Source organism: Sciurus vulgaris (assembly GCF_902686455.1).
Source record: "Sciurus vulgaris genome assembly, chromosome: X".
Taxonomy (NCBI): Eukaryota; Metazoa; Chordata; class Mammalia; order Rodentia; family Sciuridae; genus Sciurus; species Sciurus vulgaris.
This window is the reverse complement of record NC_136471.1, coordinates 121149330-121164877: the sequence shown is the minus strand read 5'-3', so window position 1 is coordinate 121164877 and position 15548 is coordinate 121149330. Positions and strand designations below refer to the sequence as shown.

The 15548-nt window shown below is 33.3% G+C and overlaps 1 protein-coding gene across 5 annotated transcripts in view; it reads left to right on the top strand.

Annotated features, from left to right (window-relative positions):
* The window catches only part of CNKSR2 (connector enhancer of kinase suppressor of Ras 2), a 283644-nt gene that overhangs the window by 186572 nt on the left and 81524 nt on the right, over positions 1–15548 (top strand). For 3 of the 5 annotated variants that reach the window (XM_079122825.1, XM_079122823.1, XM_079122827.1), the window contains 2 exons: positions 4095–4184; positions 5742–5956. In XM_079122825.1, the coding sequence (XP_078978951.1) occupies positions 4095–4184; positions 5742–5956 (305 nt within the window). The remainder of the gene's footprint in view (positions 1–4094; positions 4185–5741; positions 5957–15548) is intronic. The other 2 variants (XM_079122826.1, XM_079122824.1) reach the window with 1 other exon arrangement.

Genomic DNA, 15548 nt, shown 5'->3' with positions numbered 1-15548 from the left:
AAGTAAAGAAGTTTCCTAGAAGATTTTTTTGTAAAGGGGAATAGAGAAATAAGTTGGTAACTGGTAGGAGTTTGTAGGATGAAGAGTTACTTAAAGTGTATCATGGAGTAAGTCAGAAGGAATAGGACCCAGTGAACAACCTGGTGGTTTGGGATCTCTCTAATGTCTCGCATACTTTGATTCAAGCATTAAACAAAAAATTTATGAATACCTACACTGATCACTTTCTGCCAGAGACAATCATAACAAAGATATGTAAGACCTAGTTTCTCCCAATAAGTAGAGAGACCTATAAACAGACAGCTGCAGTGCAGTATAATAAGCATTATATATATCAAAGGCACCAGGAAAAAGGCCAAGGGAGCCGAGAAGAGTAAACAGTTAACTCTGTTAAAGGGAATAATACCATGTGCAATATTACCAAAGATGTTTTATTATATAAGGTAAAAATTAGTTTATTTTCAAACGGTTCTGTACACTAGTATCAACACAGCAATTTTTATTAAAATATAGTAATTTACTTTCATACATCATCACAAAGTACTCTATCATTGTCTTCATTCATGTTCCATTTGTGTTTAAATGCAGTTAAATACAGTTCATAATTTTTAAAAAGCTAACTTGCCATCAGTTTTGGAATAAAATTTGAGCAAATTTCAAAAATATTTATATTTTACCTTCATTACATTTATTCAAGTACAGTAAAAAATACAACATAATCTCTGCTTCTATGGAGATACCAGTTAGAAAACTAGAGATGTGAAACAGATATGAAAAACAAGAAACAAAACAATGGTTATACTACATAGCCCTAGTACAGAAATATTACAATACTTACAATAGGGTGCCACATTAACTCCACAGTTAGTAAAGGATTTATCCTTAAAGGAATAAGAAATTAAGATGAAGTGGTTGACAAAATTTTTTTTTAATTTATTTTTATTGTAAACAAATGGGATACATCTTGTTTCTCTGTAATTTTAAAGGAGTGCTAAAACTTTTTTCTTAATTATATTTTGACTATCATTAATTTTGTGATGAATTTGTAATTATTACCACCTCAAAATTTAATGTAATTATTGCTATGTAAAAACATGCTTTAAATTTTTTCACATTAGCTTTCAGAGATTTATGATTAATTTATGTAAATTTACATAGGAAGCAGTCAAACATATTTTTTGTGAAATCAATTAATTTGTACTAAGTCCTTAAGTAAAATGAACATAAAAATGTATGCATTAATAATAATGTGTATTTAAGTCTAACCACAAAGTGTATAGTATAGTATAGTTTTTGTTTTTTACTAATAGCACTATAGCACCAAATCATAAAGTTCTTTTCCCATTTGAACTTTTTCTCTTTTGTAAAATTAAAATGTTGCTATTATACATGCAGTAGCACATATATTCTCAAGCTGCAATCGATGGTCTTTGTATTTGAAGTTAGAAGTAATATAAGCTATGTTCTATTTTCAATCTTCCAATGACTGCTGTTTGTATAAGAATGTGACCTTATGTTATTAGTTTAACATTTTTGTTGTTTCTATATTTTAACACAATAAAAAATTTACAAAAGGAGCAATAATTACAAAAAACATTTTTGTTATACCTAAGCCACTAATACACTTTATTTTTTAAATTTTTTTATTTGCACTGCTAAATTTATATAAAATTTATACCTAATAAATTAAAACCTGATGTGCTACAAAAGTAAATTTTAATTAGAACTTTAATCTCAATTTTTCCTAATGCCATGTATTTCCTTCAATTATATATTAATAACATACAATTCTGTTTAAAAATTACCCCCAGAAAATCAGTGTTGCAAATCTTATGCAATCTTATTCCTATTGCTAATGATACAACCAGACAGATCAAGGGCTTAATTACATGCTTCAATGACTTAATTCCATTAGAATCTCAGAGATGACCAAAATACAATTAATACAATTGTGTATTTCATATTCTTTGTCTGAAGTATGTTTGGTCTTTTTTGTGTGTACATACGTTGGGCTCTAAACAACCAGTCAATTGTTCTAAAATTATCAGACTAGTTTTTAAGTATATAATATGCATAACAAAAACAATTGCCTGTTCATTGGATTTTTCGTTTTTCAGAAGATTTCTTGGTAACGTATTGAAACAATGCTACAACTGTTAATTACTTCAGTTTCATTGCCCATGCTGAAAGGGAGTTCAGTTGTAAAACAAGACTCTAAAGCAATTAAGTTGTACAGGTATTTGGAAAATATAGCATATTTTATAACATTGAAAATCTGGAGGACTGATTCTGCAAAGTGGAATAGACATGACAAAAAGAGACTTTCTTCAAACCATTATTCCACCCTTGGTGGGCAGAATGTATTGACTTGAATCTTCTTGAATTCCCTTGGTGTAAAAGAGTAGCAATATATTGCACAAGAATTACAGAGTTCTAAGTCGTTATTTATAAAGGCAGTTGCTCACCTTATTTAATGTAAGTCATTAAATAATTAACTGCTTTTTTGACTCATTAATATTATCTTGTCAAGTTCATCCTCAGACTTTAAAAAAGCTTAGCAAAACATACTAACACTGTATTATTGTATATCAGAAGATATGGTTGGTGTAGGTTTCATAAGAATAGAATTAGAAATCTCCTAACAATTTTAAATTAATTTTTTGACTCATACATAAAAATGCTTGCTTTTTTAAATACCTGGAGTGATTATAATAATTGATCAGGAAATTTAAGTGGGCAAGGAGGGAAGAAGAGAGAAGTAGTTAACTGAGAGGTACTACAAAGTGTTAAAATCAGATTAAAGACATGAAGGGTTGTTGGTTTTAGAATTCTGTAGGAAATGTACTAGAAGTACAGAAGGTGGTAGTTGAAAAGTGGGATATTTAGAAGGACTTTATTTTTTACAGATGATAAAATTAGGCATAAAGGAGAGACGCTGAAGAAACTGAGGCCAGAATATCAGACAGTGACTGTTAAAGTCCCTAAGAATTATGGCAGAAGCAATATTTTGAGTGCCTGGTTGGAATCATGGTACTAGGCACTTACCAGCTGTGTTTCCTTGGTTGATTGTATAAGCTTTCTCAATATTCTCAATATGAGGAATAAACTATTTAATACTTTGAAAACTTTTAAAGCATATGTAGCATATGACAAATGGTTATAAGGCTTTATACTGTTATCATGATTATCATAATCATTATTTTTATGATCCAGTTGCATGTGAGTCTCTGGTTTTCATTTATTCAAAATTTATTAAACAACTATCTCTTGTAAGGCATTCCTTTAGGTATCTTTTTAAAAATTTTTTAATGATTTTTATTAGCTGTTTTATGCTTCAGGAATTTTAAGTTAAACAAAAATAATACACTGTAGCCTCACCAAAAAAGTCTTCATCATTAGTTCACTTTGCTAAAGTAAAATGCACTTTGGTGAGAATACAGAGCCAAAAGGCTGTGGGATAGGCCAAAACAGTGATTACTTAAATCAATAAACTAATGTGCTTATTGTAGCAGAAGAGATGTGCAGGGGCAGACCCAACTGAATGACTAGATGAAAAAGAACCTAGCCATAGTGCTGAGACATAGTAGCATCCAAAATGATGATATAAGTTATGAGACAACAAAGATAAGAAGTTAGCCTTGTGATGTTCCAACATGAAACTGGATTATTATCCTCATAGTCAGGTTAATCACGAGGAGCTACCATTTCAGAGGTTGGCTATCATGAGGTAGACACTTGGGCATTAGGGAATAAGACAGATTCAGTTACTGAAAATGAAATAAAATCATGGAAATAATGATCCTCTTTCTGAAGGAGCATACTCTTAACGTCTGGGACCCCTAAGAGAGCAAATCTTGGCTATTCTCTATTATTTATAAAAAGTACTTTTAAGTTTGCATTATTATATGGCTATTTGCCACAGGCAGTTTCACCTTCTGGCTCAAAACACACATTTTCTTCATCTACACAAATGCCAGCCATAATGTTGAATATGAGTGAGTGTGTTTTGTACACTGTAGCTGAAAATCAGCCTAACTTTGAGCAGACATGGGGAAGAAAAACAATGTGATGTGAACTTTGTTCTCTGTGTTTAGGCAAGCTACGACCTATATCTATGCCAGTGGAATATAATTGGGTGGGGGACTATGAAGATCCAAATAAGATGAAGAGAGATAGTAGAAGAGGTAAGTGTTCTAGAATTTCAGTGTAGGCTGGGTTGTTTGAACAAATTTAAATGTTCTTTAAGTTGTTATGGCCTCAGAGGAAAATTTATTTTGCCATTGGCTTATTGTGCAACAAATGAAGTCAGACCAACATTTGACTATCTTGACCCATTATCAAATAGATATCTTCTACAAATGTCTTCTAAGGGATTCAGAATAGATAGTATAGTGTGAAAAATGAGTATCTGATTGATATTCAAAAGTTAATATTTTGAAAACAAGGTCAGAAGTGTGAAACTGCATAAAATAATTAAGTTTGGTGGATAGAAACAGTTTGTTATTGGTCCCCATTGGTATACTGTGCAGCCTCACTACTATTGTATTGACACAACCTCAGAGCATTGAAGCACATGGGTTATTAAAAAAAAATATTGGAAACTGGGTCAGTGACTCTATTGAAAACCATGTTGAAATGGGGGGGAAAACTCCTTGGCTGTTTTCTGTTCTGTTTGCTGTTCAGAGTTATCTTCTAATGTGGGGGTAGTCTCTTATTAAATATCTACCAAAAGAAAGGTTTTTTGGTTCATTTTTCCTGTTATTGGGTGAGAAGTAAAGAGAGCAACTGAAAATTTCATTGCTAAATTGGGTTCTACCAAGTGTGAATATGGTGGGCCCAGTGGGTTATGCTGCTACTTCCATTTTCTGAAGTAGAGTAACATGAGACTATAGATGGAAAATAAAACAAAAAACTGTTCATGGAACCTAAGTTCACTAAGCTTAGTTTAGTATGTTTAACCCATTTGCCTATTCTTTCTAGACAGTGTACAGAATTTATCTAATTCCTTCACAAATCCACAGACCACAAGGACAAGCAAGCATGAATATCTGCTTTATTAGTCTTCTTAACACTTGTTTTATGGAATGAGCATTTCTGAAAATATTGATAGGCCCAGGAACATTTACAGATTTCATTTCATCTGTGTATTCATTCCATTTTCCAAACTTCAGTTTCTTTTCTCATTAATTTTATAGATTAAATCAATAAAAATGTGTAAGAGAAGTGCCTATCATATGCCATCTCTGAGTCACTCTTGTGAGACTTAATGTTATAGTGATATCTTGGGGGGGATGCTATATAAACTACTATAGGTTTATGTACTAAGTATAGGTTTATGAACTAAGTTTTCTGACTATTGGTTCATAATGAGGACTTTTAACTTTTCCATGTATGTTACCTAGCATGCCGTAGACCAGCGATTTTCATCCATAATTACAGGAATTCTCCTGGGGAATTTATTAGAAATTGTAAGAGCTATACATCCAGAATTTCTGACTCAATTTCTGCAGGTGATTCTTATATGTTCGATTCAAAGATAAAACTAGGAGAAATAACCTATAGTCTATTTCTTATTGTCCTGTAGTCCCAAGTAATTAAGACCTACTATATTTTCACTACATATTTTATCAGTTAAATCAACTTAAAGTTCTGAAATGAAATCTTGTAGCACAATTGGGAATGAATGGCAAATTTGAGATATTTATATATTTATATTGGTGTATTTATCTCTTTTTGTATAGAAAACTCTCTACTTCGATACATGAGCAATGAAAAAATTGCTCAAGAAGAATACATGTTTCAGAGAAACAGCAAAAAAGATACAGGGAAGAAGTCAAAAAAGAAGGGTGATAAGAGTAATAGCCCAACTCACTATTCGTTGCTACCTAGTTTGCAAATGGATGCATTGAGACAAGACATCATGGGCACACCTGTGCCAGAGACCACATTATACCATGTAAGTAAAGTTTCAAAAACTTTGATACAGCTTTTGACTCTTTTGGGTAAATTCCATATTACTTTTATCCTACTGCTAGATTTTACATAAGACTCTTAACTTTAGAGTATAGACCTTAAAAATGATGGATTATTGATTTGTTCTTCAGTTCATATGTTCAATGATTTCTTATGTCATGTGGATTTTAATGAGAGAATATACCCATAGTTAATGGAGAACGACAATTAACTAGCTGATTAATCATCAGTTTGATAATACACAATACACAGTATGGAAGTAGCTGTAAAATTTAACATTGAAGATAGAATGTTTAATGTATTTATGATCCCATTTTAAATGATCATCTATGAGCTAGATATAGAGCCTGATGCTAGAGAGAAAAATGAGAAAACAAAGCACACCATTATGTGGGGAGAAAGATATGCTGAGAGTCACAGAATTATTTAATTTATAATGGGTGGGAGCAGAAAGAAAAGAAGTAACATAGGAAAAGGAAGACCTTAACCTTGGGGAAGTGAGAAAAGACTTTATAATGGAAAGCATTTGAGTGAAGAGTGAAATAAGAGTAGGAGTATGTTAATGGGAAGGCATATACTGGTGTACCATGGGTGTGAAAGAATACGCCAAGTTCCAGGGACTTTATGTGCCTTAGAATTGCTAGTTCATTAATAATGGAGGGACATTATAGAAAGAGGACAATAGAAAAAGGCACAGGGACTTAAGCAGAGGCTAGGTTAGGAATTTTATGATAAATACTTATGTTCTTTTCTGTAGTAATAAAGAGCTATCGATGAATTTTTAGCTAGGGACTTACATGTTCAGATTGGGCTGTTGTTTCCCTCTTTTACAGAGCATAAATTGAGTAGTCAAAGGGAAGAGCTATTATATCCAGTCCAGATGGATGATGAGAAACTAAGACAATGGCCATGTGGAAGCCGAGAATACTGTTAGCCAGAATACTCTTAAAAATCAACCCCTTTTAAACAATTTTGATTAAAAGGAATTTGCTTACTGGTATAACTCTAGCTTCTAGTGAGATCCCTTTAAAACCTAAAAAAAATAAAATCAATAGTTTAAAGACAAAAAAAAAACCTAGGGTACAAATTTTTAAATAGTAATTTGAACAGCTGCACTTAATGCTCAACATATCACAAAAACTTTAATCTACCATTGTTGAAGGTTGTACCATCTAGGCATACATGATGTGAAAGATCTAAAAACTTATTCATGAGATTAAAGAGATTTATACAGGGAAATCTCTTAAATTATTTACTTTCTTATAGAGTGGTATGCAGTGACACATACTTGTAATCCAAGTCACTTAGGAGGCTGAAACAGGAGGATCACAAGTTTGAGGTCAGCTTGGTCAGCATAATTAGACCCTGTTTCAAAATAAAGAATTTTGAAGTGGAACATATGATGTAGCTCAGTGGTAGAACACTTGACTATCATGCATGAACCCCTGAGTTCCCTCCCCAGTACTGTGTGTGCATGTGTATGCACACACGTGCACGCACGCACACACACATGAAAGAAACCTAGAATAGAAAATATTTTTCTTTATTTGGATTGGAGTATCATTAGCACTCTTAGGTGCCTAATTCTCTACCTTCTCTGTTTCCCAGTTACATACTCACAAGCCTCTTTTTTTCCAAGAGAAAAGTGTCCCTATCAACCTTCCATTAACTGACTGAAATATCAAATTATTTTTCCATCTACATTTAAAGTGAGTCTAAAATCAATACCCTTCAGTATGTGTGAAGGGGGTCACTTTTGTTATCACCACTAGTCAGAAGAACCATATGAACACTGAACTTCCTCTAGAATCTAGTGTTCTAGTCATAAGTAATAGCCTGAATAAAGGCCTGAAGATGAAAGACAGTTGGCCTATTTGAAAGGGAAGTTGGTAATGAGAGATGAGGCTGGAGAGATAGTAAGAGGCTACTTACTATTAAAGAGTTTGGATTTAAACTTACAGAGAGTGGTGAACCATTGAATTTAAATACTCAGCATTATTCCATTCCATCATGCATATTCAAAAAGGTATATACTGTGTGGGAAAGGAAGCTAGATGAGTCTTGTGGATTTTGAATTACTAAATTAAAGAAGACAGGAAAAGGTGAGTCAAAATGAAAAGATACTGCGTTTTCTAAAACTATAAATTGGTGCCACCTTTCTGAAGGAAATTATTTAATTAGGTGTGTCGAGAGTCTGTTCTAGTAACTTCACTTCCAAAATTTTATTTCAAGAAAGAAATCAAGAGTGCACTTCTGCCACATGTTGCATTGTATTATGTGTCCTGAGTCTGTAACTTGGTATTTCCCAGAGAGATACCCAGCTAATTTTTTACAGAGTGCCAACACAGAGTAAGGAACAGTGTTAACTTTGGGAGATATCCTCCAGTGCAACATGATCCACCAGTTCCAGAGTTGAAGGTTGGGTAGTTCATAATCTGTTCTCAGGTTTAAAGGAAGCAAAATAATTGTTAGCCCCCAAGTACATTCTGGATGCCTGTCACCGATGTTCAAATAGTGAACTTTCACTGTTGGATTTTTTTTTCTTTTTTTGGTGAGGTTCTTACATTCCCTTGAATACCTTACCTTGTATTTGGTACTTCCACAGTTATCAAGGGAGTTTCCATGTTTGTTATGTCTTTTGAGCCCTAGAAAACTACTTGTGAACAAACAAACCCTCAAATTCAGAAAGAATAAATGATTTACCCAAAGTTGTGTTGTAAAATGTATAGGGACTAGAATCCCTATCACATAAACAGGTGTCTTTCCACACTAACCTAGTGCTTTGTGCTTAATAGACATTCCATACACAGAAGATTGTGTACTTTAAGGAATAAATATGTGCATTTTGAAAACAGTTTGACTTGGTTATGCATGTGCCTTCATAGGTTGTTGTTAATATTGTTTTTAGTGCCTGGATTAATCTATGTCTAGATTTCTCTTTGCCTTATGTTACTTTTTTATTAATTTAGGAAAAGCATACAGAGCTGCTGCTGTTCTAGAGCACAAGTTGTTATTCAGCATGATCTATTGTGAGACTACAAAGTATTATAGCTAAATTGCTTGGGCCTTGGAGACAAAACAAAATACACTTAAATGATTTATTTTTATATTTCACAGGAATTGACATTTTCTTTTTATCTGTTTATGCATTTAAGATGAAATAATTTTACTTATATTTTCCTGAAAACTCAAGACCAATATTAATATGTACTCCAGTCACCCTTATGATGAACTACTAATCATGTTTACTGATTCCTCCTTTGAATGACATGCCCATTTTTTTCCTTTTTTATTTATTCTATTTAGTTATACATGACAGCAGAATGCATTTTGAATCATTATACACAAATGGAGTACAACTTTTCATTTCTCTGTACACAACATAGTCACACCATTAGTGCAATCATACATGTACATAGGGTAATGAGATCCATCTCATTCCACCATTTTTCCCACCCCCTGCCCTTACACATCCCCTCATTTCCCTCTGCCTAATCCAAAGTTTCTCCATTCTTCCCTTACCCCAACCCCATTATGTATCAGAATCCACTTATCAGAGAAAACATTCAGCCTTTGGTTTTTTGGGATTGGATTCTCTCACTTAGCATGATATTCTCCAACTCCATCCATTTACCTGCAAATGCCATAATTTTATTCTTCTTTCTGGCTGAGTAATATTCCATCGTGTATATATACCACATTTCTTTATCTGTTCATCTATTGAAGAGCATCTAGGTTGGTTCCACAATTTAGCTATTATGAATTGAGCTGCTATAAACATTGATGTGGCTGTGTTACTGTAATATGCTGATTTTAAGTCCTTTGGGTATAAACCAGGGAATGGGATAACTGGGTCAAAAGGTGGGTCCATTCCAAGTTTTCTGAGGAATCACCACATTGCTTTCCACAGTGGTTGTGATAATTTGCGATCCAACCACCAATGTAGGAGTGTACCTTTTCCCCCACAACCTCACCAACATTTATTGTTGCTTCTATTTGTGATAATTGCCATTCTAATTGGAGTAAGATGAAATCTTAGGGTAGTTTTGATTTGCATTTCTCTAGTTACTAGAGATGTTGAACATTTTTTCATATATTTGTTTAAAGATTATATATCTTCTTCTGTGAAGTGTCTCTTCATTTCCTTAGCCCATTTATTGACTGGGTTATTTGTATTTTTGGTGTTAAGTTTTTTGAGTTCTTTATAAATTCTGGAGATTAGTGCTGTACCTGAAGTATGTGTGGTAAAGATTTTCTCCCATTCTGCAGGCTCTCTCTTCACATTGTTCATTGTTTCCTTTGCTGAGAAAAAGCTTTTTTAGTTTGAATCCATCCCATTTATTGATTCTTGATTTTGTTTGTTGCATTTTGGGAGTCTTCTTAATGAAGTCTGATCCTAAGCCAACATGATGAAGATTTGGACCTACTTTTTCTTCTATTTGGTGCAGGGTCTCTGGTCTAATTCCTAGGTCCTTGATCCATTTTGAATTGAGTTTTGTGCAGGTTGAGAGATAGGGGTTTAATTTTATTTTGCTACATGTGAATTTCCAGTTTTCCCAGCACCAGTTGTTGAATAGGCTATCTTTTCTCCATTGAATGTTTTTTGCACCTTTGTCTAGTAGGAGATAACTGTATTTTTGTGAGTTTGTCTCTGTGCCTTCTATTCTATACCATTTGTCTACATGTCTATTTTGGTGCCAATACCATGCAGTTTTTGTTACTATAGCTCTGTAGTATAGTTTAAGGTCTGATATTGAGAGGCCTCCTGCTTCACTCTTCTTGCTAAGCATTGGCTTGGCTATTCTGGGTCTCTTATTTTTCCAAATGAGTTTCATGAGTGCTTTCTCTGTTTCTATTAGGAAAGGCATTGGGATTTTAATTAGAATTGCATTGAATCTGTATAACGCTTTTGGTAGTATAGACATGCCCATTTTTAATAGAATGGGAATTCAGTGGAAGAGGATTGTTTTGTAATCTACTCTCCTCTCTGCTGTTATACTACTGGCTCCGATAGTCTAAAAATTTTGAGCTCAAATTTAGTATGAATTTGATAGCAAGATCATATCAGCATTAGATATTTCTAAACAAACTACTCAGGGGGTGTTGTGTGTATGCATAGCATTCCTTATGAGCAGACCTAGATTGTAATCCCCACTGGTTTGTTTTAGAAAACAGTCTAATAAAAATAAACAAAACAAGGCAAATATTGTTAACTTCCATGTTTGATTCATTCTTATCAGTTACCACAGAAACATCTATATGATAATACATGTGTAGAGCTTATGGTATTATAAAATACACATTTTTTTAAAAAATTAACTTCACATATTTTTTATTCCAGTTTTTTTTTTCCTAAATTATTTAAAAGGAAATCATTCATGATGCTCTAGCCACCATAATCGTCACCAGCTCTTGGCCACCTCTTTTCTCTTTTGAAATACTATTCCCTCTACTGAAAATGCTTTTTACACCTTTTTCTCCAGACTGTCTAAACCCAAAATCCCAAGGAGGACTTCCTTGACCACTACTCCCCAAACTAAATCAGTTTCTCCTCTTATATTTCTTAATACCCAAAACTTTTTCTTCAAAACCTTTATTGTGATTTGCATTATGTATTTATTTATGTAAATGTCTTAGTGTCTTTCTTTCCTGTACATGGTAGGATAGACATGTCCATTTCCATCACAGCAGGGTCAATTTCTTCATATCATTTAGCACTATATTTTAGCACTTAGTAGAAGTTCTCAATCAGAATATGATGAATAAATTAATGAGTAAATGAATGTGGACAGGACATTTTTAATGCCGTTTCTTCATATCTTCAACCTACAAACAGAGCCTTCCTACATGTCCTAATCCGCCGCCACAGAAATCAATAATGCAACAAGTTTAGTTCCCCTGCAGCTCCTACCACACCTCCTCTACTCTAGCTCAGAGCTTCAGCTAGCCCTTGCTTTCCTTCTTTCCCTTCCATCTTGGAGATCCCAATATGTCCATCAGCCAAATATGTTATGACATTTCTAAAAAAAATCATAACTTTATTTTGCCTACTCACTGATTCTGTCTGAAACTGGAAGTTGTTAGCTGCTAAAACCCTTATCTGACCTGAGAGCACATGATAAAAAGGTGGAGAGTGTGTGTATATGTGAAATGCAAATGTAGTGAGAAGGGTCTTTATAAGTATAAAGAATGATTGAATTGTTCTGAGTCTCATCTGTAAATCTTATAAAACTTTTTCCTTAATGAAATATGCAAACAACAACATACTCTCATTACATCTGCTAAACTAAAGCCATATACAAAGTAATCATTTATTCTAAATACACATGTTGAGATGTCAGAACAAGTAAACTTTGATTATGGATCTAGGCAGCATGCAGGTATACTTTGATAAACTGAATAATGTAATTTTAGATGGTTTATTAACAACAGATTTTGAGTAGGTGTTCAAAAATCTGTACAATTCCTTTCATAACATTCCAGAATTTGTGTGACTTGTCTTAGTTTTTTAAGATATAAATGCAAACATTCAGTTGTTTTATTTCTAATAAGTACCTTTAGCCATTCTGGTTAGTTTTTGAGGGATTATTTTTATGGAGGTAGGAGGGTGATAAGGGTTAAAAGTCTCTTTTTTAATTTAACAAGTAAACAAACTAATTTTTTTATTATTAGTTCTTTATAGATATACATGACAGCATATATTTTGACATTGTATGTATACATGGAGTACATCTTATTCTAATTAGGATCCCATTCTTGTGTTAGCACGTGATTTGGAGTTCACTGGTGATGTATTCGTATATGAACATAAGAGTTATGTCCAATTCATTCTACTGTCTTCTGTATTCCCATTCCCCCTCCCTTCCCTTCATTCCCCTTTGTTCAATCCACTGAACTTCTGTTTTTTCCTCCTCCCACTTTATTGGGTATTAGCATCCATATATCAGAGAAGATTTGACCTTTTTTTTTTTTGAGGGGGGGGCTGGCTTATTTCACTTAGCATGATGGTCTCCAGATCTGTCATCCATTTATCAGCAAAAGTAATAAAACCATTCTTTATAGCTAAGTAATATTTCATTGTGTATATAATACCACATTTTCTTTATCCATTCATCTGTTGAAATGCACCTAGGTTTGTTCCATAGCTCAGTATTGAGAATTGAGCTGCTGTAAATATTAATGTGGCCTTGTCAATGTAGTATGCTGATTTTAGGTTCTTTAGGTATAAACCAAGGGATAATTGGTGGGATAATTGGATCAAATGGTGGTTCCTTCCTAGTTTTTTAAGGAATCTCCATACTGCTTTTCCAGAGTGATTGTGCCAATTTGCAATCCCACCAGCAATGTATGAGTGTACTTTTTTTCCTTAGGCATTCCATTTTAAAATACTTCATATCAGAGTGTAAATGATGTTTTATCAGATGTCTAATTGACTTTATTTCTTTTCAGTACTTTTGCCTCGCAACACTTAACAGTTCTAGTAGTATCAACTATGCGTAAGGCCTAGTCTAATAATAATATTATCACTGCTCTTACTACTAATAGCTAACATTACTGAGTATTTATTAAGCTTCTGTGCTAAAAACTTACACATTATCTTACTGAATCCTCAAAATACTCCATGAATTTGGTATTATCATTATTATTTCTAGTTTATAAAACAGAAAAGAACTGTGATTTTAATTTTTTTAAATTTTTGATTCATTGTACACAAATAGGATACAACTATCATCTCTCTGCTTGTACACGAAGTAGAGTCACACCATTTGTGTAATCATACATGTACATAGGGTAATGATGTTTGTTTCATTCTATTATTTTTCCTTCTCCCTACCCCGCACTTTGATTTTACTTGACACATAGCTGGAAAGTAACAGAATTGAGAGTCCCAGCAGTCTGACTCAAAAATTCGCATCTTTAGATGAATAAAGCCATTTCTGTTCATAAAGATTTTACCATCTAACAGGGAAGATAAAGCTATTATTATCACAAATATGGAAACTCTATAATCAGTGTATAAACATTCATAATTAAATTTATATGATGCTATATAACAGCTGCCTGATTTAGCTGCATTATTGCAGGATCCAAGTAACTAAAATAAGAGGGCAATTAATTTTAGCAGCAAGGAAGCCACCTCTGAGCTAACAGTTATTTATAACAACCACTTTGACTTTACTCACCCATAAAATGGCCTTTGTGCAATGTGGCATGATGTTTCTCCTCACCAAGAAGCATATAGATATACTAAATATTTGTTCTAAATATTATTGTATTTGTTTTAATGTATATTCTCTGATTCCTTTGGATGATTTTATTATTTCTAAAGCATTACTGCCAAATTTATAGTAGCACTGGCAGGTTTACATGGGAACAATCAAGACTATGAAAAGTGTTTCCCAGTGTGCTACTTCCCCAGAGCAGTAAATCTCAAAGTATGGGCCAACTTTGGCAAAGGGCCCTGATGATTAAGGCTTGACCCAGAAATCACAGCCCTTTCTTTGATTCTTATAGACAAATACATGTAATTACCAGTAACCTACTAATTTTTAAAGGTTATAAGTTGAAGAATTATAAATCAGTGCTTTAGTAGAGTTTACTAAATATTCTGATTCAGTATTTTTCCTGTAAGCCTGGTATATTTGCAACCCTGACAATAGTCATCTTATTCTTGCATAATCACAATTATAGATGGTTCAGATCTCAGTGGTTTTCAGGAGTGCCATATTTTATTAGTGCATTTTAATTATACAGAATAATGGGTTTGTTGCAACATATTCATACGTGTAAATAACAAAATTTGATCCTGTCTACCCCCTTTATCCTCCCTCACCCTCACTTAAATTCCTGTCCTTTTCTCTAATAGTCTCCCTGATATTTTCATGTCATCTTTTCCCCCATAGGACCACGTTTGAGTTAAACCATGAGATACTTATCTTGCTATGTCTGACTTATTTCACTTAACATCATGATCTCCATTTCCATCCATTTTCCTGCAAATGACATGATTTATTTCTTCTTTATGCCCAAATAATATTCCATTGTGTACATATACCATATTTTCTTTATCCATTCATCTGTTCATAGGCACCTAGATTAATACATTCCTTGACTATTGTGCATCAGGCTGGGATATACATTGGTATGCAGGTATCTCCATCCTATGCTGACTTTAATTCCTTTGAGTATATACTCAGGAGGGGTATCACTGGATCATATGGCAGTCCCATATTTTGTTTTTCAAGGAACCTCCATACTGACTTCATAGTGGCTCTACTAATTTACATCCCTACTAGTAGTGTATAAGGGTTCCTTTTCCCCTGAATCCTTACCAGCATTTGATTTTTGTATTCTTGATAGTCATTCTGACTTGGGTGAGACAGAATCTCAATGTAGTTTTGATTTGCATTTCTGTGATAACTAAAGATGGTGACCATTTTTTCATATAATTATTAGCCATTCATACTTCTTTTGAGAATGTCTATTAAGCTCATTTGCACATTTGTTGATTGGGTTATTTGGGGTTTTTTTGGTGTTTTTTTTTTTTAACTCTTTTTGTATTGTGGATATTAATA